General features: G+C 35.4%; 1 protein-coding gene across 2 annotated transcripts in view; it reads right to left on the minus strand.

Moving 5' to 3' along the window:
• Positions 1 to 27,820, minus strand: part of MLLT10 (myeloid/lymphoid or mixed-lineage leukemia; translocated to, 10) — a 130,496-nt gene that overhangs the window by 59,793 nt on the left and 42,883 nt on the right. For both annotated transcript variants that reach the window (XM_009275227.2, XM_009275226.2), the window contains exons 7-10: positions 26,283 to 26,378; positions 12,915 to 13,010; positions 4,841 to 5,096; positions 2,226 to 2,792 (exon numbers count right to left, since the gene is read on the minus strand). In XM_009275227.2, coding sequence (XP_009273502.1) covers positions 2,226 to 2,792; positions 4,841 to 5,096; positions 12,915 to 13,010; positions 26,283 to 26,378 — 1,015 coding nt within the window. The remainder of the gene's footprint in view (positions 1 to 2,225; positions 2,793 to 4,840; positions 5,097 to 12,914; positions 13,011 to 26,282; positions 26,379 to 27,820) is intronic.

Raw genomic sequence — 27,820 nt, forward strand, 5'->3', positions numbered from 1 at the left:
TCCTGATTCTGCTTCTTTGAAGTAACAAGACAATTCCAAGTTAAGAGTCAGAAAAAGCTTTTTGGCTTGACGTCCCCAGCATTTTCTCTCACTACATTTAACATGCATAAAATCTTATTTGGGGTTTTGGGTCAAATCGTTTAGATTCACTTGTCGGATTTTGTTACTGAACAATATAGAGACATTCCAAAGAGAAACATCAGCATATCATACCTGAGAAAATGTTATGTTTCTGATAATACTGATAATACTCACATGCCCTTCCTCATTGTAACAAAGTTGTAAATGGACTGCTAAACCTAGAAAATGCTTATGATGAAGTGAGGAAAGCAGCAGTACAACCATAAGAAAGAGGGGAGATCAGGGAGAAGAGCACATTAAAACAATATGCTCAGACTCAAGCAGAAGTTTGTGGATTAATTTAGAGCTCATGCTCGAAGGCAGAGACATCCCATCTGGTTTTGTTTTTTGGGTTTTGTTGGGGTGATTTTATTTACGGATCTTGTTTGTTTGCTTGTTTTTCATTCATCTTCTTTGGCACCTTCAGAAAATATCACTGTTTCAGAGGACAGGTCTAAGGCCGGCTAGCAAGAATCTAAGTATGCTTAACAGTGGTGAAATTATAGGCTGAACATCATCATAAATGTAATAAAACCTAGCCGGTATTTCCATCCATGTATTTCAAAGCTTTTTACAAAGGGAGTTTAACATTATCACTGGCATTTTATAGATGGAAGAATGAGATGTAGTAAAGAGGACAAAGGAAGCAAGGATGGACCTGGCCAGGGAAAGGCCTGTTCTAGGAGCTGACAAGACCAGAATATTCTAAGACAAACATAAGGTGGGAAACATGTCATTCACTTCAAACCAAGATCTTGTACTTCCATCTGTTACCCCAACTACAATAATACATAATCTACCTCAAAGGGATTATAAAGGAATAAGAAAGTTCATACTAAAATAATAAGAACACTGATCTAAATCTGTTGGATGGTCTCTGTCCATAACAGATATGAGGTCAACATGTTTCTAAAACTGCATTTTAATCAAAAAGATGGACAGTGAACTAGGAAGTTTTGTCACATACCATTTCTCCCTATTGATTTCAAGACAGGAAAAATTTTTTTTTCATATAGTTGCCACTGCTACACTGCTATTGCCATTGTTACCTGTAATAAAAATCATCATTTGCCTACATCTAACAAAGACATAAAACAATGTGGGTTTGAGATCAAGTTTTTAAGTACCTGCCTTGTTCTGAAACAAATATGAAGTTTTTTGTTTCTTGAAGTAAAGTATCTCTTGCTTATACAGTGCAAATATACAATATAAAAGCATAAAACCCTGCCCACCACCAAATATTCAAGTTCCATTTCTCTTTCCCCCCAAAAAAGAAAAATTAAGCAAGAAATCCACCAGAACAACAAAAAGGACAAAATTTCAAAGTTACAAAAACAAGGTATCAGATAGTTTGCTATTTTTTTATCCAAACACAAAGGTCTCGAAAGAAACGTCAAAGCAACAGAGACTTTGGTAGATACGGTATTCTGCAAGGTCATTCCATACACAGGTTTACTGGGAACAGAAAGCCTCTCTCAGCCCCAGATGCACATAACATTTAGAACAGAGGAAGAACAAACCAGCCAATTTCAATTGCTAAAAAGCACACAAGAATATGAAAACGTCATCTGGCTGCACAGGGGTCCAGATTCAGAATATCCTTTTACATGTTTAAACTGATAATTCTCCTTATAAACATTTTGATTTTTAGTTAAGCTAAATTGGGAAAAAATAATTGAGGGACATACTCAGCACAGCCGACATGCTTGAGTACTGATTTTGTTTTCTCTGTGTAACAGAACGTACAGACGATATAGTCTGTATAAACTATCACTTATTTTAGCTAAGCCTGTCATATGTAACTTCCAAAGAACCTATTTTCATGCAACTTATTTTTTCCCCCTACAGCCTCAAAACCTGCATTTATATAGCATATAGGTCAATACATAGGTCAATCTACTACAGCCACCTACAGCACAGTGGCACCTATACATGGAACAAAATCTACTCTTCCAACAATCATATTCTAATTTTTACTTTTTTTCCCAATGCAACTTTCAAGATACTTTAAATGATACTCTGTTCTTGAAAAGCATACTCAGAATTACCGCTAAAATAATAAAGACATATTTTGAGGTAAGAAAACGAATCCAATAAATGCCTACCTGAACCCACTGGAGATGAGCCAACACTAAGACTTTGTAAACTTCCATTCCTGAGCAAAGTTGGAGATTTTTGAAGACCAGAGCTTGTCACGCTTCCTGCAGCAGATGCCACAGATGAAGTTGGGGAAGCAGAAGAAACTGAAAGATGGGAAATACTTTCTTGACTTTTATTTCCTTTGGGTCTACCAGGCCCATGTTTACTTTGCTTATTTCCTTTCCGTTTCTTCTCTGTTACAGTTTCTTCTTCTATTCCAGAAGTTTGAGCTCGTTTGTATGCTGTAGAAGTAAGGCTTGAATTACCTATGTCTCCAGGTGAGCTGTCGAAGTTTTTAGATTGGGAAACAGCTGATGATGAAGGGAGACCAATTAAGGAAGTGAAACAATTGACACCCCCCTCTTGACTCCCAGTCTCTCCTTTATGTACATCTTTGGTTGACGCAGCCTGTTGAGAATGCGTGAAACTGTCACTTCGCAGATCTGTGTCTGTAAAACTCAAAAAATCCTGAGGAGATTGAACTGAACTTCCAGAAGATGACTTTATGCTCCCCGGAGTGCCCAAAAAGCTTCCTAAAAAAGAAAGTAAAGAAAAAGTACTTTTTTTTTCCCCCCCCTGTAGTTGATGAAAATTGATGGAAAATATTAGTATCTTAGAATACAAAACTTTAAAGTGCAAGGACTTCATGAAAAGCGTTACCAAGAGCTAAAGAATTTATTTTTAAAATAACTCATTGCTTCTCCTTTTGATCTTCACTCTGCTGGATCTGATTCTCAGATTCCTACCTGAGATTCAGATTTGAATTTGGGGCACAAACAAGATGAGAATGAATAAAAGGAGAATAACAACTTTGCTGTTCAGGCAACTTTGACATCCCTCATGTTTTGAAGCCACAACAAACACTTGGTGCAAGTCAGAGCAGGTTTTTTTAAACATACACATATATAAAAAGAAGGCGGCTGATAGAAACGTGCTATGATCACATCTACACTATGCCTACAATCTTCCTTCCCATTCTACCTAAATCAAGGGTCTGACACAGGTCAAGGGAACAGCAATTGCACTTAATTTACCCTGGCTAAGGAGGTGTTCCACAGAAGAGGTATTTTTCAAAACAGCAGAAGAGGAAGTGGAGAAAAGTGTATAAAATTGGCATTTTAAGATTTCTTTAGCACTGTCAGAGAACCATAAAGATCTTTTGTGTAATAGAATTACATTGCTTCTGTAATATTTGGAAGGCAGTCATTTCATCACTGTGTTAGTGCATGCAAGGCAGAAAATGAAGCAGGAAATATAAACATCTACTTTCACTGAAATTCAGTAATTTTATATGGGTGGGTGCATGTGGGTAGTGTTTTGTAGAATTCAGACTGATGACAACTATCCCATCAAGAAAATACTCCTAAATACGACATTAGGTATAAAAAAAGTCCTTTAAAAATTACTGTTTTATCATTCATACTCCATTAAACATTATTAAGAATTCCAGTTAAAATATAAATTACATTAATGCAGCAATTTAAAAATCATAAAAACATTTTTGTTTTGTATTTTAAGTTATATCAACTTCACTTAATGCAGCTTTAAAGAAAATATATGCACATAGTAAAGATCTATTTTGCCATCTGCAGTGAGCAAGATTTTTCTTTAAATGCAGGATTCCAGAAGGCAATTTTCAAAGTTTTGAGAATTTAAACAAAAAACACTTTAGTTTTTTTCAAGTAAAAAAAGCCTAAAATATTGAAAGAGTTCCAGACAAATTTAGAAGTGCTCACTGCGTAAACTAACTCAAAGAAAGAGCAACATCATAAAGCAGAAAGGACAGTCTGCTACTCCATGCCACAGTGAAAATTATGGAAAAACAATTACTTTACAGAAGGTCTAGTTTATTGTGTTTCAAAATAACATGTTTTATTAGTTAAGTAATAAAAAAATAGACCTTTAAAATTTTTTTATCTTTCTTCAACTCTGATGAAGATGAAATAACAAAATTAGCATTTTAGAAGCGTCAACAGCGCATTTAGTGGGTTTTAGCATGTTCAAAATGTCAAAATTTTGTATTACATGAGGTAAATAAACTGCATATACTCGTCACATAATCATCTTCTGCTTACGTATTTCAATGACAAAAAAATAAAAGTAAAAAGGTCTTTCACTTTGAAGAAAATGGTATATTTTAAATGTCTGCATCTTGAAAAATTATTTAGGGGCCACTGCATCCTATACATTAGGTAGTCCACTTTCATTCTAATATGCGCTAAAAAACCACTAGTATTATTCCCTTAAAGGGCTAAGAAAGACCCCAAAACTCAAATTCATGTTAGATTTTATCCCAGACTAACTTTTCAGCACATAAAGAAACTTCTGGTTTCAGCGGTTAAAGAGAATAACCTTAACAGTCTAAACAAAAGCATCAGTTTTGCCCTTTAAAGATGCACGACCTCCTTTTTCATGTTATGGCAATGAACATTTTTTCCCTGAAAAAAGTTTTTTTTTCCCCAAAGTGAAACAACATTCTCATTATTGAGGATAAAGGATTAACTACTTTTCAAGTTTTAAATATTTAAGATTTCTAATTCATGTCAAAGCAGAAGTTGTGTTACAGCATAACAATTAATACCTTGCTGAAAAGGGCTAGCCGCAGTCACAGTTGTTCCTGGATTTCTTCCAGCACCAGGCTTTCTTCCCCTCTGACCTGAGCTATGACCTGCAGATTTCTTCCCTTTGCTCTCTGACCCTCTAGCCTCTGAAGAATCTTTTCCACTTGAAACGTGTGTAGAAACTTCCTGGAAATTTGCATTTGTAAATCGAGCTGTGGTATCTTCCAACCGCTTCAAGGAGCCTGACATGGAGTTGTTGCTAGTGCTTGTGTATGTCTAGCATTTTGATAAGAGAAAAGAAATAAGAGAAAAGAAACAGTTAGGTCACACAAAAAACTGTAACAAAAGAACTGTTTAAAAGAACCCATTCTTTCAAATAAACTTAGAAGTGTTCAAATACTAAGGTAACTGGCAACAGGAGTTACATAAACGGAATTGTTAAGATTTTCAGCAAACAACTGAAGTGCATAAAACTTCATTTTGTGGAAAAAAATGCACAAAAATAACATCAGCTTTGGTTGAAATTTTTACTTCATTGAAGTCAATGGATTAATCTCAAATCTATGGTTACACAGTCTTTATATTCTATTTAAATAGGATATTGTTATTTTACTGCTTAAATATTTTTTTTTTTTTTTAAGAGACTTTAAATGCTTTTCTGAAAATACAATTTTTATGCAGGTTGTTTTGTCAAACCGGAAATATGGTTCCATCAGCAGTGGAACTGATGAAGGCTTCAGAACCTAGGAACTTGCATTTTTAAGACTTTATAGTCTCAACACCGAACCAAAATCAACTCCAACAAGCCCTGCCTCTTATGTCTCCACTTCCCATCATCACACTAGGATTCCCTGCCATCTGGGAATTCAGCCAGTTCCTTAAGTATCATCAAGTAAAGAAGACACATGAGATCTAGTTGGCCAAGACACATGCAGGAATGACTGGCTACCTACTACAACCCTGCTGCCTGACAGGAAGGAAAAAGCGTAACATAATCTTGAGCTCCCACTGAAGATTTCTTCCTCAAGCCCCACCCATCCCCAAGAATTTCGGCCCTTCTCCTATATCCATAAACTCTTCACAGGGCTTTCAACAATTTTATCTTTAGGCCCATTATTCTTCCATTAAATTTTGTCAGAATTGTTCATATTGGTGAACAATAGTCAAAATAGGTTCACAGAAAGTAATTAGATGAGCAGGGAAACTGCGTGCACAGCATTAGGAAACCACACAAAGGAATATAATTGTTTTCATAATCAAAAAAAAAATTAGAATTGTGATAGCAGAATTTTAATATAAGAAAGAAAATGAAAGCAAAATTAGGAAAAAGGAAATAATATTATATTATTATTTATACTCAAACCAGCTAGTAAAATAGCCTTTTGACTGTACCAAGCTTCTTCAACAAAAAAATATGGATCAAACCTAGAAGCTATTCATCTGTTCAAAACAAGCTTACTTTGTTTTTCAGTTCTTTATAGAAGAGAGTTTAAAATAGTATCTAAATTTGTCTCCATTAAAGAGCACACAAACACATGCCTCTCAAAATTGATCATATACACAAGTTTTCTCTTCCCCAACTGGGATGCTGGCTGAATTTAGGCCTACAGCAGAATATTTGCTCATCTTTACATACAGCTTTGTATGGCTGGTAGAGAAAGTTTTCCTATTTTTACTAAAACAGCTAAGACATTTACATAGAACTTAATTTTCAGTTGCAAATGCCAGAAGACAACTAAATATGCAAGCTTTGAGGAAGATGAAAATTTCAATCTATTTGCATACTGCCCTGTATGACTTACTGGGGGGAGGAGTAGTGTTTATTTCGGGGGAGGAATCAACTTGGCCAATAGCTTCTTTAAAGGCATGGTTTCTACGGAAATTGCTTTACTTGAATTCTACTGCTAGTCTGTTGCTTTAGTATTAGTTTCTACTGTTGTTTTTTAACTGTTCCATGCAAACACTCTAAACCAAGCTAAGATGGGTACCGCTTTCCACACTACAACAGCAGACCCAAATGACTCCAAAGACAGTAGAGTAATACATGACTCCGAAGGATTCAAACTGGTTGGGCTTCATGCTTTGTTTTACAGTGTCAGTGTCTCCATGCAGAATAGGCCAACGTAGGAAACAATCAGGCTCACGCTTCAAGCACTTTCCCCATTAGCTTAGGCTAGTCCTGAAGCTCCCCTTCCCACTTACAGCAAACCTATGTGACCTAGTGTAGTAAAAAGCCATGTAAAGACAATGCTTCTAAACTCTTCACTCATGAGTGAAAAGAAGTAGAGCACACCCTAAATAGAAATCCAGTATTAAAACCTACTATAGACTCAAATTCTATTTTGGCAGTTCCTCTCTGCCACTTGAGAGAAGTAATTCTTCTTAACATCTGAAGCTGAAACTTTGATATACTAACTCATGTTGAGTACCATTACGTCTTTAAGGTCCACAAGTAACAATGTCTCCATGTTAGCATTAAATTAAGAATAAACAAGTGTTTCCTATTTTCATACTGTTCAATTACTGCTATTTTTTTCTTCCTATAGCAAGTAACCCAAATCATAATAAAATTAATCTCACTATACAATATTCTAAATGAAAAACATACATCATTATGAACATGTACGACATATCTGTAAAGTATCCGCTGGTATGAAACAAACTCTGCATAGCCCATCTAAAATCCAACAATTTTTAGCTAGCAAAGAATTTATTTTAATTTACCTACCTAAAAAAAAGGCAAAACATTTGCTATATTTGCAATTTTGAAGGGCTATTATGAACTGCAATAAAAATATATTACAGATTTTCTGAAAAACTGTGAAGAAAAATCAGTTTAAGTCTGTTAAAGTACAATGTTAAAAATAATTTACCTCAAATTTACATTACTGTACTGGTAACTGTTTCCAATGAAGATGGAGCCAATTCTAAGGTAAGTTTAGTAGTTAACTTTTTTAACTATTATGAAGTCCACAAGTATGCTCAATTTTGCTGAAACTGATGTGTCACTTTGCCTGAGTTAAGAAGCAGTGGTTCAAATTTGGGTCATTTCAACAAAAGTTTTCCGGACATGCAATAATCCAAAACAAAAGCCAGGCTTTTTCCTAGGATCCGGGATTTCTCCTCTTATCCAATTCCCTCCTTTCCTAATCCTTATCTCCTATCTGCTCATTTGAAATTAATTGCAAGGATAATTCTCTATAGGTATCAACAATCACAATTTGATGTTATCCAGTATCTCTTCTCCTTTACTGCGGGGGGGGGGGGGGGTAAGAGTTTAACGTACCTCTGCAGACTGGCCAGGGCTAGGAAATGACAAGTAGGCATTAATTTGCATATACTGTGCAGAGATTTGGTTTGACTGCAAGCCTGAATCCTGCTCTTAGCAGATTTTGGAGAACACACATGCACATTGCAGTTCTGCTTCTGAACATTTTCCTCCAACAGGTATTTCTCTTTTGGAAGGTGCTATAAAGCATGCTGAAATCTACATGCTTACTCAGAGTATCCTGAACACTAATATGATGCAATAGACACTCAGAAAAGTAAAATTGGTATCATTTGGTCAGTATTTTTTTCCCCAGATTATATTCCTTACTTTAAGGAATTATTTGCAACAAACTGCCCTAAAACAGATAGGCTTTGAGAATCCACAAGATATGCATTAAGATCTAAGGTAAAACTGCAGCACAAACTGTAGATTATTAAGCTAGCTGGTTCATACAACAACCTACCCACCCCTAAACAAACTGCTTTTTTAAAATGCTAAGTTCTAAAAGACAAAAGGCCTAACATAAATGTCACCAACAAAAAAACTAATATACCATGGCGAAGTTATATTGGTTTTTTTGTTTGTTTGGGGGTTTGTTTGGATTTTTTTGAGATCAGGCAAGTGAGACTGGCAGGGAGCAAGGATCTGAGGATGGAGGCAGAACACCTTTGGTCATTTAATGACTGGCTTCAGCCTCTGCAGTCCTCCCTCCCACCATCACATGCTTTTTTAAATGGAATATGCTACTTGAGGCTCCCCCCTTCACTGCTCACACTCCAATCAGTCATTTTCCTCCATTTAAGTACAAACATCCCCCAAAAAGGAGATTCGTCTGATGCTGTCACCCAACACCATTCCCTTGTTTATTTGGGAGGACTTGACTAGCTATGTAATGAATGTTAATCCTGTTCTCAAAAATCAATCAGTATTTACTAGTGCAATTACCAAGCTAACTCTGTGTGTATCAGGGTTCCTTTATGCTTCCCATAAACCAGGTTGCGGGTTTTTTTCCAAAAAGCTCACTTTCACACTGCCAACTTAGTGCACAGAGAGCTACTGTCATTTTACACCCCCCATATATCACACTCTGCACCCTGAAGAGTTATACCACCTACCTGCAGCAAGTCTTAAAACTTCTGGGAAAGCTTCAGATTTACAGTAAAGGCATAATAAATCATTCTTGATATACACAGTATGTCCCCAGGCTTGAGAAGCCTTTAGCCCCAATACAGATATATAGGCCAGTAGTCTTGCACAGAGAAGGGAAGGACCACAGCAGATAATCATCCACTAAAATGCCAGATGGTAAGGGAATGGTCCAAGCAAAAAACAAACAACCAACCAACAACAACAAAAAAAAATCAACACACCCCCCATAGCCCACAAACACCACACTACTGTAGGATAGTGACATTCAGTAATACCGAACAGAGATTGTTCTACTTATTGCATTCCCTTCTGTATCCCACTGCAGTAGGATCTGATCACCTCCCTTGAGCAGCACAGCGGGCTGATAGTCAGGGTGAACTGAGGAGGGTTATCACCATCATCTCTACTGTTACAGAAAAAATTCAGTCAGCTGTACCTTCTGTTTGCAATATCTTTTATTTGGTTACTGGCTACAATTTGAAAGCAGATACACTGACTTGTGTGTCTTTGAGTACATCAATGTTTTGGGGTTTTAACTAAAAAAAACTCCAAAAAAAAAAAAAAAAGACAAGTGTATTTTTCTGGATCTGTTAAACCATACACATTTTTAAACTTTTGATACAAGTCCAGCCTCCCAAAGTTCAAAACCTGAGACAGAAGCTTTTATCAGGACTAAACAAAGGGTTGATGGCAATTCCCAACTAAGAGGAAGGCCAGAAGAAAACCTCATCCAAAGAGGCAGAGAGAGAATTCAAGTTCGTAAGTTATTCTAGTCCCTCTTAAAACTTTCTGCATCTATGCCCAAAAAGAAAAGTGAAGTAGTTAAGAATTTCTTATTTCAAACTTTTTCAAACTTAACTGATCCAGACTAAGCAGTGTTTGCTGAGACATTACAGGGATGCACAAAACACATACTCTTAACTCAACACAACATTTGGACTGGAACCTCAATACAATTTCTTGGAATTAAATTTTGCAGAACAGGCAAGCCAAGTATACTAACTCACATAATGTAAATCCACAGTTTATTCTGCAGCCTTTCATAAATATATCTTAAGAAGCCACTCATCCAGATAAAAACATGCTTTAAGGCATCACCTGCATAAATGGTCATTATCACTGTATCACAAAGGATTTCACTTGTTTAAAAAGGAAAACCAAAATTCATTTCAAGTTCCAGTACCCCCAACAGGAACAATGCAGTAGCAGAAGTGATTATATAGCATGATAAAATAATGTATTCACTGCAAAGAGAGACTGCTGTGAAAAAGACATCAAGTCCATATCAGTTCTGACAACTCTGTATAAAAGGATACACAAAAGTAACATATTAACAAAATATTCTGAACCAAATATTTATCTCAGAAGAAAACAAAGCTTGTTTAATAATTAAAATTTCAAATTTTTGAGGAACACACTATGAATTTATAACCCAGAAAAGCAAATGCATGTAAACCGTGTCAAAAGGACTCAGGAAAAAAAAAATTAAAATAAGGTAACTGAAGGAACCAGCCACAGAAAATCGCTTCCAAATATCCAGCAGATACTTTTTTTAAAGACATAATCACACTTAGTAACTTTATTAAAAAAAAAAAAAACCAGCCCACTGAGTATCAATTTTCCTGATGGTCTGAAGCATTATAAAAAGAAGGTAGAAAATTAAGCAGATAGCTTAAATAGAAAGAAACACAGGGTGTAAAAGGTCAAAAGAAGAAAACTAACAGGAGACATGTTGGTATTTAAATTCCACAATAAATACTTCTGTTTTAGTTTAATTCATTTATAATTTAAGTTCTAGAATTATAGAGTTTCTATTCTCTTTAGTATTTGCTATACATACATGTATAGTACAATCTTTGATTAACAGTATGGCCAACAACTCAGCAACATTTTCATTTTTTACTTGGACTAAACAGAGTTCTGCTAAAAATGGGATTTTACTCTTGTTCACCTTATTAAAGTGTACACCATTCAGTTGTAAACTTTGTAATTAGGAAAAGTCTAGGGAGGAGCAATTAGAAAATAGATTAGCAGAAAAACAGAATCCAACTGCGTCTTCAGCATTCAAAGCATATTCTAATAGCTAGGACTCAAAAATAACCAATATTTCAATATATTTTCTTTAACTTTTACACAAATATACAACAACATCATTTTTTGTTAGAACTTTTGATGACGATTAGATAATCATAGTACAAAAGGGATATATTCAAGTAAGATAAGATCACAGATAGCACAAAACCTAAACAAAAATTGTATTGTCTAAAGGAAGTTCCAACACAAGAAAATTATTTTACAGGCTATGAATTTTATGAGTTGTCTCAGACTCAAGAGGAATATGTTCAGGAAAAGTTAATAAAATTAAATAACAGATCACATGGACCACTCAGTAGTATCTAAAGAGTTCTACAACAATTTCAATAAAAACAGTCACACTCACTGACTGCAATGTCTAATCGCTCTCAAATCAAAACAGCAAATCGGCAAATTGACTCTACCTTTTCTTTTTTTATTTTTTCTCTTCTTTTCTTTTTTTTTTTTTCCTTTAAATAAAGAGTTATTGGGACTTTCGGAAAACCACTGACTAGTAAGTCTCACTTGACATAATAGTGTCAAAAAGAATACAGTAGAACCAGAAACAAGACTAGTTTATCAGAAGCATAAGTCACAAATAATAGGATGTTAACAGGCACACATCCTCAAGTTAATACTCCTATTGTTGAGAATAAAGAAATACCCAAAACATACCAAAAAACTAACTTTCTTGGTGATGATTCTTGATGTTGATACCATTAGTTATCCAGGGACTAGAGAAAGTTGGAATTTCAATTGTTTTACCCTGGCCTGACAAGGTCTTGGTGTACCATATGCAAATAGACACATTTGTTGAATATTACATCTCAGCAACCAAACTACATACAGTTAACACAAGTTTCGGCTAAAAAACAGTGCTCTATGTACTGATGGCTAATTAATTCAAACCATGATTCCCCGATTCGGACATCAAACATTCCCACAAGAATGGGACAAATGTTTTCCAACCTTGAAGTCAGAAAACCCATTTCTCAGTACTGCTGCCCACTTTGTAATACCATCATTAGTGTTATTTTTTTGCTGGATAGCGAAAGTGATTCTTGTAGAGTACAAGAACAGTCCTTATTATTTAACCCTCTACGTTGTCCCTTGAGTTAGATATTTGCTAGCACATTAACAGGTTGGAAAGACCACAGAACCTAATGGAGCAGACTGCTAAAAAGGCAATGTGATATTACAAGTATATGAAGCATAAGCTGCAATTTCCTGATTACCAGCTTAAATGCTTACAGGTTCAGTGATGGCTCAGCACACACAAGTGAATTTCAAAGGACAGATTTTCTAAAACTTCTCAAATTAAAGATAAGTCAATGAAATAAAACTTACTGGAGTATCAGTGGCACCTGATCGGTGCCATTAAATCACTCACTACCCAATTACAAAAAAACTAAGCCTTTCTTCATATTATAAACTTCAAAGTATTTTAGGATTTTTACATTATAGGAAAAAATACCAAGTGTGTTTGATAATTATAGAATCTATGCCATTTTAGAGCTCCAGTATATACACTGGAATGATTACATCATGAAATTCCAACATAAGTAATTGAAGTGGAAAAGGAGGAAAACACATTGACTTACTTTCTCTGTAGTTACAGTAAGAGATGGAACCAAGGATGGTGAGGACTCCGACTGCTTCTTATATTTTTGCTTGTGTTTATCTTTCTCTTTATATTTCTAGAAGTTATAAAAGAGAATATAACCTAAGTTCAGCTTCATCTTTAACAGAACCCATTTTAAGTAGCATCAAGTGTTACCAAAATTTAAGAGAGAGTAATAATGTCCTGTGCTACTTTAGTGGAAACAACATTAGTGTTTTGAAATTTTTATAATATAATTTTATAAGAGCAAATCAAGCATTTATATTTGCTTTCAAAATACACAAACTGAAATTCTTCAATGATAGCCAGTATTTACGAATCCACTGTTGTTAATACTATCCATCTTCCCAATAATCAATTAATCAACAAAAGAAAGTGGATTAAAAACAGAGACATGGCTTCTGCTTCAGAGGTCTTCCTGCATTTCTGCACCAAAGATTCCTGTCTTCCTGCATTTCTGCAGTGTTTTTTGTTGGGATGTTACTGTAAATTAATGCAAGGTTTTAGCTTTGGCTCCCCTACTGACATCTCCATGCATAAGAATGTGAAATTTGATTTAAGATTTCATTCCCAAAAAGGTGCATACAGTTTACATAGTAAATAAGTATCTTCCATGTTAAACTGAACAAAATATGAAAAGCTATACAAATCAAGTGCATTTTTCTAAAGAGGCTGAGAATTTAAAAAAATAAACTGAACAAATATGAAAAGCTATACAAATCAAGTGCATTTTTCTAAAGAGGCTGAGAATTTATTTTTTTTTTTAACCACAACATGAAGCATTGGCAGCGTGCAGCGTGTTAGTGCATTTTCTAAAGAGGCTGAGAATTTAAAAAAAATTTTTTTTTTTAACCACAACATGAAGCATTGGCAGCGTGAACGAAATTGTGCAAACAGAGATAATAATACCTTAACCCAGAGCCTTTAGAGTATAACAGAAGTCTTCCATACTGATAGAAATCAATTCTTAGAGGATTACGGAATCAGATCCAAATTGTATTTGTTTAAATAATTCAGACAAATACAAGAAATACAGAGTCTGACAAAATTAACAATTCAACTTAGAATGCAGGAGGAGTTCAATATTTTTACCAATTTAGTCAAAAGCAAGTCTAGAGGGTCACTTTTTCCTTAGTATCATAATATGGTTTATTTCGACAGTCAATGTCAGAAGATGCAGAGAAACTGCAGGTGTGAGAGAAGGTTACTTGTAAGCTACTGGCACTCAAGTATTTTGCTTCTTTAACTATACAGTTGAGGAATTTTTGTGTGCTCACACAAAACCCAGCAGAACAGTATAATCTTATGGCCATTTCCTCAGAACGAGTGCTTCAACAGAAAGCTACCGAAAAATGCATACATACAGATTGACACAAGGGGTTTTAAACTCCCATTGAGTCACTGAAAATACTGAGTAGCTTGAAAAGATAAGGAAGACAACTTAAAATGTGTAAGTCTCAACAGCCATACGAAAACTCAGTAACTGTTTTGAATTTTGAAAATGAACCATGGTGATCGTCCTCTAATTATCAAATGATTATCCAGACCCTCAAAAGAAAACAGTTTGTTCAACAGTGACTGCACAACCACTCTCACCAAACACATGGACGAGATGTAATACGTGCATACTCTATTCAGGTATCACCAAGTGTCAGCCTTCCATTTCAGTCACAATGGAAGAAATACCAGAAACGTGTTTCATGGAATCAGCCCAAGAGAGTAGAGAGAATGGGTTCTCAAATTCTCTAATAAAGTAGAATCAGTTAATTGACAATCTAGCTGCAAAGCTGAAGGCAAAACAGATTTATCCCTACTTTATAAACTGTAAGTAGCGGCTGACTTACTTAGATTGCCTTGTCTCTAACCAGCCCCAAACCCATTTAACTCAACTTATAACCTCATTTAGCCAGGAAGTAAATACAGTTTAGCCAAAAAAAATCCATAAATAAAGTACCAAAGCTACCTTCACCAAAATATCATGCAAAAATGTACTTGCTAGAATACAATATATAAAGTCCTTTTGATTTTTGTACACTTTTTAAAACTCAAAGAAAGGTCCAAGAAAATTCTTTAAAAGGCTGATGGGGATTTCTAGGTTTGTTTTTTTAATACATTGAAGTTTCATTTTTTTTCCCCAGTGTGCCATTTGGATAGAAATATGGAGTTTTCCCTTCCGTAACAAAGTGTGCAGGTGTCATAAGTACAATAATGTACACCATAAGGTTGGATTTCAATTGTTTAAAACCTAATATAGGCTTGTTAAGGGAGTTTTAGATCAGGGAGGTTGTTTTTGGTTTCTTTTGGATTTTTTTTGGAGGGGGGGATGGATTGTTTTGGTCTTTTTAGACCTGGAAAATACACATTTGAAAGAAACAAAATATGGAGATATGGGATTCAAATGCACTGCACAGCCTCTTCAGTAATTTCTTAAATGTAACAATCCCAAAGGTGCTACCCATACTGCCAGAAAACAAACAGGGATCAAGAGAAAACAGAAGCATCTACACCAAGACTGCCATGTTATCCAATAAATCTGTTGATCCAAAAGCCTTTCATCAGTGCTAGTTACCCAGCTCACTATATCATCAGTGTACATGTTTAGATAAACTTGAGTTAACAATTTCACTGAACCCCAAACAAGCCTCAGGAAGGAAGTTATGAAATGGAAATCTAAGCTACTGCCTGAGCTTCTTTAGCTTTCATCATTTTACTAGGAAATCACCCTCAAGAAATTTTTTTATTTATAATTTCGGAGCCAAGAGGCAATGACTTTAATATGCTTTAAGATGAAACTTCACAGCAATATCAGTAAACAATAGGAAATGTTTAAACGAACATGTACACTGATGATCTTTTACTTCCAATGTTAATTTTGTCTGAAAGGCAAAGAAAAACAGCATTCTGATCAAAGGAACTGTCAGTAGGACTTCAAATTACATTCTGTAATGTACTGAAATCATTTTGATAGTACTCTCAACAGAAAAAGATGTGTCAAGAAGAAGGAAAGAGGGATACAAGAAAGGGGGGAAAGGAGGGGGCATAAACGACTAAGGCCCCGGAAAGAATATGTTTTAGGTTCTGTAAAGTGAAGTATCAGCAACCACATCAAATTTCTCTCCCAGATACGAAACATCAACACAAAAAGTTTGCCAGGACAGTTTACCAAGGTTACAGCTTACCACTCAAGGAGAGTGGAGGGGTACCCCACCCTAAGACCTTTTGCATACAAAGAGTTAAGGACAGCAGACCTCCTGTGGATGACATCTATACTCCCTCCTCCTTTTAGGTTATACTCCCTCACAAATAATCTCTCCTCTTTTTTTTTCTTTTTCTGTTCTTTTTTTTCCTAAGGAAAGTTCAGAAGTCTTACTTCTGAATGTGAATTGAGTCCGGATGCAAGTAACATCAAAGAAGTGGAGAAAATTTCACTGCAGGAAAACCTTTGAAAGGAATGCTCAAGTTTTACACTGATAAGAATAAAAATTTTGGCAACAACCTGCTGAGATGAAGAGACTTAGCTCCTACAAAGTGACTCCTGGCAGTTGCACCCTCTTCTCACCATAAAGATGCATACAAAGCATAAGAGTTCTGAAATACCCACTTTTGGATCCAGAAAAGGATTAACAGAGGAACATGAATTCCCACAATATTTAACAAATATGACAGCTTTCAATCAAGTCTGTCTCAAAGGACACACAAACTAGCCATCTTCCCTACAGCCAGAAAGAGAACAGTTGGCCCTTCATGGACAGCTCACTGCATGCTTTTCACTGCATCCCATTTATATACCAGACTTAAATTTTTTAAAGATTCATAGGCACAAGTTCAAACGTTCCAAACACCTGTATTTTAAGATAGTTGCAGAGCTGGTAAATGCAATGCTACATTTTGTAAAAACAGGATTTAGCAGAAGAAACACTCCAAGGAAGAATACGTTAAAAAATACAGGGCCAACTACAAAATTGACAAAGCAAACTTCAATCTTGGTTCACAAATAGGGTAGCTCAACAGACCAGATTCAGGCAGCTCCTGAAACCTGTCTTACTGTAAGAAAAATAAGGCACGATTACCATGCAGCCATTGGGTAAGCAGCTGTAACATTATTCATCCTAGGACTTGAAGAGTCCTGATTTATGATGTAGCTAAATACCAATACAAAATACCTAGAGTTCATATGTCATGATTAATCAGTAAGCTTTATTTATCACTAGGGATCTCATTTTTGGCTTTTGTTTCTTATCTAAAAAATTATGTAATACCTTCTTAATTCCAATAGCTACATGCTGCAAGATAAGAAAACGAATATGGTGCAAGATTTCTAGAATTCTACAGCACTTTCTGTACATTGCCCTCTTGTGGGGTAGGGGCGTGGAGAAGGGAAAAAAAAGAACATTTTTATTGCTTCTATTTCTTCCACAAAGATTCAATCTACAAATTACACTATATGATCTCACAAATACAGTTTGGTTCCAACTCTTCAGGTTTTTAGCTTATATACATGTTGTATCACTCTAAAGATCAGCACTTGCTCATTCATTTTCTTTAATCTACTTTCAGAGGAAACATTTATCAGACTACTGTATGAAAGTATCATCTCATCAAAATATCAAATTAAGGACACACGTATAATTTTATCTTAGCTCTGATCCATTACCAACAGAATAAATGTTATCAAATCTATCTTTCCAGTTTGGACTTAATATCTGGGAAGACTGAGTAATGCAAGTGAATGATAACTTCTCCAGTACAGATGGAACGGATGAGTTCAGCTTTTCTCTAATAGCATTATTAATTCATAACATTTCCACATGGAAGTATCATTTAACTTGTTGAAGGTATTTACACTTATTTGCAATTCATTTTTGTCTCAGGAACGCACAGCCTTCTCCAAAGAGGTTTCCACAGTACTTCATTTCACTAAACTACGTTCTGAAGTTCAGCATTTGACAGTTCACTGTCACAAAGGGAGGCGGGGAGGGGAGTTTCCTGACCCCTCTCTCACCTTTCCCACACTGCTTAGCCTGTCAGACCTCCTATGTGCCAATTCAACTGCTAAAACAGCAGCAACAAAAACCAAAGTGGATAGTTTTCTGCTGTTTTAGTGAGCTATAGTGAGCTAGGTTAGTTCAGTGAAGGAGCATGAGAGATGGACAGTAACACGGACAAGAAGAGGTAGACGCAGAACAGAGGAGCAAGAGCTCACCTGCCCAGGGAAGAGGAGACTAACTTCTGTTTTGGAAGAATTAAAACACATGCACACTATCAGCAAGCACCAGTGCTCGGCCCTTCAGACAAAACGGCTTGGGCTGACCTTGAAGTATTCCATTTTTATCCCCTTCCCTATTACAAAAATCGTAATGCCCCCACTACCTTTGGTTGTCCCAAATTTTCAAACCTTAACAACATTTTCAAATCTATTTTCCTTAGTGACTCTTGTAAGCGAAATCATCTGAATGTCTAAATCACTAATTTTTCAGCTGTTGTTTTTGACCCCCTCAAATAATTCCAACGTGTCAGAACGTTCTATTAGCACAGAGTACTCAGATTCGTGCTTTTGTCATTTATGGATTTTCTGCACTATCTTTCCATCACTGAAGCTTGTAAATCCAGAGCTGTCACCACCACAACTAACATCTTTAATAGAAAGCTGTGCATAGTTCTTGCTAATCCCCAATACAAGACCTGCTTGGCCTCTTATTTGTGACTAATAGCTATTAGTAATATAACCATAACAATTCCGGAATGAAAGATGCCCACAGTCCACAAGTTTCAAATTCAAATCCTAATTTATCATGTTTTGACAAGAACAGCCCTAGCTCAGGCATTCATCTATCTATCATTTTATACAGTATAAACCACAGCAGGAAAATTAAATGCAGTAGCAGCATTGCTACAGTCACAGTAATAAACTGTCCCGTGCCTATATCCTTTTATAGGGAGAGGTGGAACACTACTGCCAGCATTATTCAAATTCATACATATTCAGCTCTAAGCACAAAACTTGTTCTTAAGTACCAATCCTTGATAGAATTATTTAAAAGACTCAAAAACCTCACTTCAATACAGGGATAATGGTCAGAATTTTAACCATCAATGGTAAAAAGACTCAAGAATCGATGATAAAAATGCCAGCCAAAGCTTCTCTTAGGTTCAAGACTAACGCACAACAACTCTTATTCTGTTAAAATAACAGAATTATTTTGTTGCACAAGATGCAACAACACTTTTTCTGTTATTTACACAGTTTAATATTAATGGTTAGCGATGGATACTCAGAGCTAAGCACTTGAGTAGCACTTTATAACTTCAAAACCAGTGCAAGACTAACTAAATCAAGGCAACTATTTATCGTCCATGCTCACATTAATTTATTCCTATAAAAATTGCAAGTATTTAAAACTTTGTAATATGTATTATGTTACATACTGTGAAATGCTCCACTATCTGCAAGGTAACTTAAAGATACCCATCAAATATATGTCAAGGAATAGGCAAATAGAATAGCAAGCAAAAGGAATACATTTAATTTTCCTGGCTCAGTCAGCTTAACATTGCAGATCACCTTTAACTGCATATGGTCTACCAGCACACAAAACATTGTACCTGGTGAACAGCATATACATACAACTTTATAAAAAAGTATCAAGATTACCTTCTAGAAAGGCTTACAAAGTCAACATAAAGTACTAATAATCTTGTATTCATCTAGAATCCAAAGCAAAGGAAAAGGAATATTTTAAAGCACATTTTGCTTCTACATCTCTCACAGTTATAGCTACAAAATTGAAGTGTAGGAAGATATATTGCTCAAACAGAAACAAAAATCAAGTAGTAACCTTAATGACCTATTTTTAATGTTCATGTGTCATTTAGTTTTCAAATTAAGACAAACAACATTGCATAATTTTCTCAAGCAAGAAACGTTCACATTTCTTCGAAGTTCAGCTTACTTTTTACCCCAGTTATTCCGAAGTTACTCTCCTCTATCTTATAATGTGGCAGAGTACAAACATTGAGGAGTTAAGTAAATGATGCTACAATACACTGAACTTGTAAAAAGATCAAAATCGTAATCAGACAAAAAGTCTTTCCTTAAAATTTTGTAAAGATATTGATGAAACTGAAGTAAGTAATATGTAATAATAGCATAAATAAGAGTAACGCCTAATAATACCTCAAGTATATCACAGCAATTTTTCAACGAAACAGAAAGTCTTTTGGTTGATCCCTGCAGACTAAGACAGACAACCATACTAACAATATGATTTTTCTTTAAAAAAAGCACAACTCTTGTTTGATGAGCACAGGAAGAACTTACTACGGTAGAGATCTACTCAAAATAATGATTCTCCCAGTATTGCTCTAGAGACGCCTATAAAAGCCACAGTGAAGTAGTAGCTCCATGAAAGAAAGAAAGAAATAACAGAATTTCTTCAGATAAATGTTTGAGGATTTTGCCACCCATGGAATTTCAGTTTTGCAGAGACAATTATCACTGCTACTAATCACTATTAGCTCATGCACAGGTTCTGCAGGGGTCAGGTTTTGAGTTTTTTTTTCTTTCACAGTAAAAAGCAGAAGACTAAAATGTGTACTTTGAGGGAAAAGGGACAGCTGCAGCTAATGCAGCCTTACAAAATTCTACATCTTACAGAATAGTTTTTAGGTATACCTGAGGTGGTGTGTTTGTCATTTTGATTTTACAATAATTAACTAATCCCAGGTGGCAAGCTTAATATTATTATAAGGTGCTTGTTGTGCTAAGGTACACTAAAAGCATTACTTTTTTTTCCATACTACATATGATGTCTTACTGTAAGTTTAGAAAAATATGAGGTAATCAAATCAGTAATTCCATGATAAGCATGATAATTGAAACAGAAGATCCTACTTTTCCTCTTACTAAAAGAAAATTTAAATAAAAATTTAAATAAGTTTTTCTTATATAAAAACTATATAAGAGCTTATATAGTTCTTCCTGACCTCCACAAGAGATCATTTTGCTGTGCCATCTATATCAATTGGTGCCAGTTCCAGTAGATTACATGCAGTTGATTACCAGGCTGACACAGAATACAGCACAAGTTAACACAGAACTTTAGCAAGCAACAAATCAAACAAGATGCCACCTTTGCTCTTAATCCTGCAGACTTTAAAGATATATATTACTGAATATACTCAGATAGAGTGTGACTGTGTAAACAAAATTTCATTAGAAAGCTACTCTGTCAGTCCTCCCAAATAACTAGACTTTCAACACAACTTGACATGAAGAGTATGTTAAAAAAGAAAAAATTACACTCCAACAAAGTCAGTAAAGGTGCCCAGAAACAGAAATACTATTCGTCGGCACCAACAGTAGAAGACTGCAGCATGAAGTCACCCCTTTTTGAACACCAGGGAACCCACACAAAAACTCAGTCTTAGGAAACAGGAACCAGGTTATGCAGCTCATAGATAGATATTAAAGACCATCTATAAACTGAACTACATACGGTATATACTTATTGACCAGTTTTTAGAGGCATTCTTCTTTCCCTCTGACGGAACAGAATTTGGAAGAAGTCAACATGGATAAGCATCACCATTAGCATCCATAACACACAATTCTCATTTGAATAATATTTATCTAGCATTACTTCAATAATTAAAATTGAAGTAATTTCAAAGTGGTTGCAAAACACTTCTTCTAGTTATCTTTAGTATTCTTACAATTTTGCTTCATATGTCAAGAACAGTTGAGAGTATTAAACAGCCAAATCTATTAAACTGATTAACAAAAACTTTAAAAAATAATAACAATGCAGTGGGATACTGCATTACTAAGTCTGGAGCTTTTTTCCCTAAAATATTACACAAAAAACCCGATGTTCTAATAACATCATTAAGTTTATGAAATGAGGCAATTAACAGAGGAATGACATAATTAGAATTGCCTTTGCAATCCTGACTCTTCAGGACTAAATCAGAATATTATTTTTTTAAAAAAGAGGGAAAAAAAGGAAACCATTGCTTATGCAGCTCAATGGTAACCTAAAGAACTGCAGTCTGTTCCTATTTTTGCCACAGAATCTTATGTGATGCATGGCAGGTCAATTTTATCTTTTCACAGTCGGTTATTCAGACAGTGTGTAATACAGAATGAACACTTGATCTGAGTGTTTAGGACTTGATTTGTAACAGCCCACACAGAGCATTAAAATACATTAAAAAGGATCAAGTGCCTTTCTCCCAAATGAAATTCATAGCCCTGACATATGAACGTAGGCTCCTTCACAACATACTGGGAAAGTTTGGGCAGTTCAGAAGCTTATGCAGCTCAATGGTAACCTAAAGAACTGCAGTCTGTTCCTATTTTTGCCACAGAATCTTATGTGATGCATGGCAGGTCAATTTTATCTTTTCACAGTCGGTTATTCAGACAGTGAGTAATACAGAATGAACACTTGATCTGAGTGTTTAGGACTTGATTTGTAACAGCCCACACAGAGCATTAAAATACATTAAAAAGGATCAAGTGCCTTTCTCCCAAATGAAATTCATAGCCCTGACATATGAACGTAGGCTCCTTCACAACATACTGGGAAAGTTTGGGCAGTTCAGAATGCAGTTCACAAACCAACACACAGCTAGTCTATGGAAACTTTCAATGAATAGAGGTGTGTTTTAAATTTTCCCTTCCCATGGGCCTAACAACCAAACTCACGGCTACAGTGGAACACACTGAATGTCACACACTGCCTCAAACTCTTCTCAGATGTTCAAGTTTCTCCCCTCAAAATCAGAGAAGGTGTAACATTTCTTTAAGAACAGGACAAGCAGCAAGAAGATGCCCATAATGAATTCCCTTTAGCTGGTAGCTCAGTGTTTAGAACACTTGTCCTGGCTCCTGCATTTTAGGTTCTCCTCAGACTGACACCCTCCAACTTCTGTAATAGTGCCCTGGGGCTCCTCACCACTATTTTGTTCTTTTTGCCTCTTCAGTCACCACTTCTTACACATTTGCAGTCTTCAGTCACAAGCCCATTTTTGTTTATTTTGCATCATATGAGCCATCATAGCAAAAAGTTTTAAATTTCCCCTTCCTGCTCAGCCCAGACCAAAGCACTTCTAGTAGAAAAGGAATTTGCATAACTCAGCTGCTATATAGTAGTTACTTACTATGTAGTAAGTTCACATTTTTCAGAAGTCATAAACATATAATGCTAGTAAAGCTTGCCTAATTTTCACGTAAGTGGCAAGAAACACTTCCTTTACACAAAGGTCAATCCCAGGCATGTTTAGTTCCTTCTTTAGTCGCTTCCAAAGATAAGGCTGCCAGGAACATTAGCAAAGCAAGGTATTCTTCCACAGCCTCATGGTGGCCTAAGTTTTTCCCCAAAAAGCTTGAGGTAAACACCTGGGCCCTGAAAAAAGGGATACTATTAACAGGATGTCAAGCAACACACTACCAACCCTACCTATGAGGCACCCAGCCTCATCTCTAATAATTTCTAAATAACATCTCTGCCATAGACACTAACAATACTTAGTGCAGCAGTAATCAGAATATAACTAAGCTATTTATTCTGTAGCTTCAAATTCCTCATTAAAATTAAATCATACCATAGGTTTGGTTTTTTAATTATTATATCCTTATATATTTGTTATTGATTTTGTAAGCACAGTACCCAGAAGAGACTAAATACATATTATGAAGGAAAACACATGCTTTCAACTCAGCTTCTGTTTACAAAAATGACAGCTACCCACATCAACATTTTCAGACCAAACTCTTCTTATTGCAGAATATTTATATGCAAATGGATAGCTTTTGAGATCTGAGCAATAAAAATGGTTCTAATCCTCAACTCATACAGCTTCTGCTTGGCAAAAGGGAAAGATTTAAGGATGCCTAAAGATCAGATTATCCAAATTTCCAAAGAACAAAGACAAAAGACAAAGTAAAAACTAGAGTGCCCTTACTGGGAGGGGGAGACACTACTGTATCTGGGAAGGAGATACATATTTACTGTAATATGACAACAATCTAGATTCCAAACGAATTTACAGAAGAGGAAAATAAGGAAAGTCACCCTAAAAAATTACCCTACTCCTCCAAGATACACCGTATATTTAATATACTGTATCAAATAAGACATCACATGCAGAAGGTAATGAAATTTACCAAGAGAATGAGCCTCCATACCACATATGGTTCATTGACTGAAGATTAGTATTTTGCAAAGCACAGGTCATTCTTTAACTATAGAACACGTAAGATTAAAAACACCAAACAAAACATCTGTAGCCACAACAAGTTAGGTGATTAACAGCTTTAGGAAACTGCAACTTTTTTCACCACTTAGTGGTTTTAACTACAATAGTGTTTTGTTATTATGCAACATATAAAGCAAATTAAACTTGGTAAGTGGACATGCTATAACGTGCCATGAGAACCTCCGAATGTCAAATAACAGGTTAGTGCTTCAAACTGCATTGCTTCACTTGGTATTACAGATCATGAGATTTCTGGATTACCATGTTTCAGTTCATGAAAGGTAGAACAAACTTTAATATCCTATTTCTAGCAAACTTCAAGTCACAGAAAAAGGCCAGGACTTGCAAGGGCAAGCCACAACATTAACTATTTCTAGAAGATCCACATCAAAACACTTCCAGAGCAGAAGTCGAGCAGCTATCAGAAAAAATAGCTGATACGTTGGCTGAACACGCTCTGTTAGAAAGTTCCTCCAAGTATTCCCTGAAGATTTTACAGGTATTACGACGTGAAGAAGCTATCAAAGATAGCTTTGACTATCTCCAGTCAAAGTCACTGTAAAAAAAAAAAAACACAAAAAAAACACAAAACAAAAAAACCACACACACCACGTTTTTTGCACTGCTCAGACATACAAAACTGAAATGTAGCCTCATGCTCATGCCTCAAAGTTTCTTCAAATTCAACTTCAAAGTTTTGTCAATGTGAGTAAAAATCCATGCATGTATTTTGCCAAAACATGACCTGAAATATGATAATGGTGAAAAATTAAGCAAACTAAGAAAAAAATATGGCAAATATTGGTAAGGTTTTACCTCGCAGGTAATTCTGTAGTCTGTAATTCAAGATTGTTTTTTTCTACCAATGTGTTACTAAGAAAAAAAGATCTGCCAAAAAACCATACTTTTGTTATTTTAGTCATAAATCTAGATTTAGAGATACAACCACACAGCAATGCACACTCTCTTCTGCATTACCAGATGAAGATGGAACTGTTCACCTCCACCATTAACCAGATCTAAAGATACTTTTTAGAGGATTATTCAAGAACAATGGCAATCAACATCCATCCAAAGTGGAAGTGAGCTTAAAAACCAAATCAAGTATTAAGGAGACTAAGGGTCTGAAGACTGATATTTGCTATTCAATTTCCTGTCACTATAAATATAGCTCCTTCATATAATACACATTTGGTCAATACATTCTTTGATTTCGATTTTTATGTAATGATTTTGAGAAATGCAAAACTAAGTCTACCCACACCCGCAGAAAAGTCCATTAAGTTAGTTGTACAGGATGCATGCAGGTGAGCAGTTTTGCATGTATTCTTACAGGGCTAAAAAAGAGCCAAAGCAAATTTGCGTTATTGTGCCACTGTGTTATCACCCTGTGTTGAATTTACATGACAAATTTCCCATAGACAACTATTAACCTAGCAGTAATAAAAATGTAAAGTAATAATCATTATAAATTTAAAACTCTTTTTTAAAAATATGTAAAGTTAAACTGTTAAAAGAATACACCAATGATAGAAATTAGCAGTCAGTTATGTTCTTTGTATCCTCGCAGGAAGATTCCCAGGTAAATGACAAGGTATTTTGCCATCGCAGTGGGCTTGACCACCAGTACCAGTAAAGTGTGTCAACAAGAGATGTCAGTTCTTTGATGAGGAGAAAAAGATATAACAGGTTGAAACATAAAAAGTTAGATGCACCTGCTTATCAGCACGCTTGCTAAAATGTCTACCACTGTTTTTCTTTCCCACCTAGTCACAAAGGCTACACAAAAAAATCTCTAATAGAAAACTAAAGCAAAGGAAGCTAGATGGAAACAGCCTTCCCAATGGATATGTTTTGGTGTGTATCCCAAAATTGATGATAAACAGGAATAGGAAGGTGCATGTACAAATGCACCTGAAGATGTTTCCTCATTGGACCCTAGTACCTCTAGTTTATCACCTGTGTTATTTATTATTCAGTGCTTCAGTAACAAGATTTCCTTCACGCTTTTCAGCAAAAATTAAATTTATCAGAAAGTGCTACTATTAAGCAGATGTGCCACATAATTAGCAACGACAAATCCACTTACTTTTTTCTCCTTCTCATGATGTTTATCCTGAGAGTGAGAGGAAGAATCACTTAAACTTTGATCATATGACCTATTAGATCCCCGTTTGCTCTTTTTCTAAAAAGAGAAAATATATTTATGGATAGAGAAAAGGAACCATTTGAATAAATAAAAAGCATAAAGCATTTCAACTGATAAGATGCCTTACTGCTTGAAGAAAAAAACCCTTCAGTTACTGAAAAACTGACAAATTACTAACACTAATAAAATTAACAAGACTACCCAATGTATGCCAGGAAAAAAGCCTATCCTTATATTGACCTTTGCACCTCCCACGAATTTGCAAGATATGCTTTCCACAAAGAAATGAGATATGCCACTTTATAAAGGTTAAAAGATGGTAGACACATTTTCAAGTTTTCATAACATAAAACAGAAAAGATGCTGCTCAAACAAGTATTACATGAAGCCACCGTGCTAGCACTGCCACATGCTTGAAATGCATTATGAGGTGGCTGCTTTATGGCTTCATGATTTATTATTCAAGTGACCTGTCTGCAATATTCTCATTAAAATGGTTTAAAAAATAGGATACAGAATGCTATGGTCATGTATGCATTTACAAGCAGCAGACATAATTGCCTGTATTTCTGTAATGTTTGAGAGCCTAGTCTGGGACTGCAAATACTTTATGCTAGGCCAGCGTTCAAAATGTTTGTTATTTTATCATAACTGAGGTAGCATTATAAAGACACCTCAGGTCAGTGCTTTGCCAACCAAAGTTTTCAGTGATATAGTAGATATGCACCACCCACCATCTTCAGTAGTAAATACTAAACACCTGTATTTACCAGGCATCAACAGTCACAATAATCCTAAAGAAATGCTAAATCACTTAAACTATCTTACCAGTCTTTACTGTTCTTACCACTGTAGTTTTGTAATGGAAAGCTAACTAATTACATGTAAAATATGGAGTTATGTCTTTATCATTAAACTTGTTTTTTAAATAAACATACATCATAGCAGCACTGGAACATTCAAATCAAATGCATAATAGTGTAAGAGCTTGCCTTCACTGCTAAGTAATAGAGCATTTTTGTTCTTTTTGTATACTTAGCTCAAGATAATAATAAAAAAAAAAATCTTAGCTTAGTAAGGGCCTAGAAAGCCCTTGCTTATCTTCATTATGAAGCAAACTCATCAATATTCACGAAAGCACAGAGCTAACCTCACCAAGCTTATCTTCTAGAAAGCCAAAATGGTTCACTGGCCCTGCGTTTTTACCTCATTGCAACCTATTCAAAAGTCATCCAAGTATACACCTTTTTTAGCAGTGAAAACAAGTAATCAGCAAGTTTAACTATACTTATAGCAGTATCTGAACTTAAGTCTATATAATTTTCATAATTCAATATTCATAAACAACATTTTTTAAACATCAGTAAGTCCTTCAAGTCCACACACACATACACAGAAACAGATACCTGGAACTGTCAAACTGATAAGAAGTGATAGGAAAGACTCCAGAGGTCTGATCCAAAACGTACTGAAATAAC

The sequence above is a fragment of the Aptenodytes forsteri genome, unplaced genomic scaffold (genome assembly GCF_000699145.1).
Source record: "Aptenodytes forsteri isolate BGI_AS27 unplaced genomic scaffold, ASM69914v1 Scaffold336, whole genome shotgun sequence".
Classification (NCBI taxonomy): domain Eukaryota; kingdom Metazoa; phylum Chordata; class Aves; order Sphenisciformes; family Spheniscidae; genus Aptenodytes; species Aptenodytes forsteri.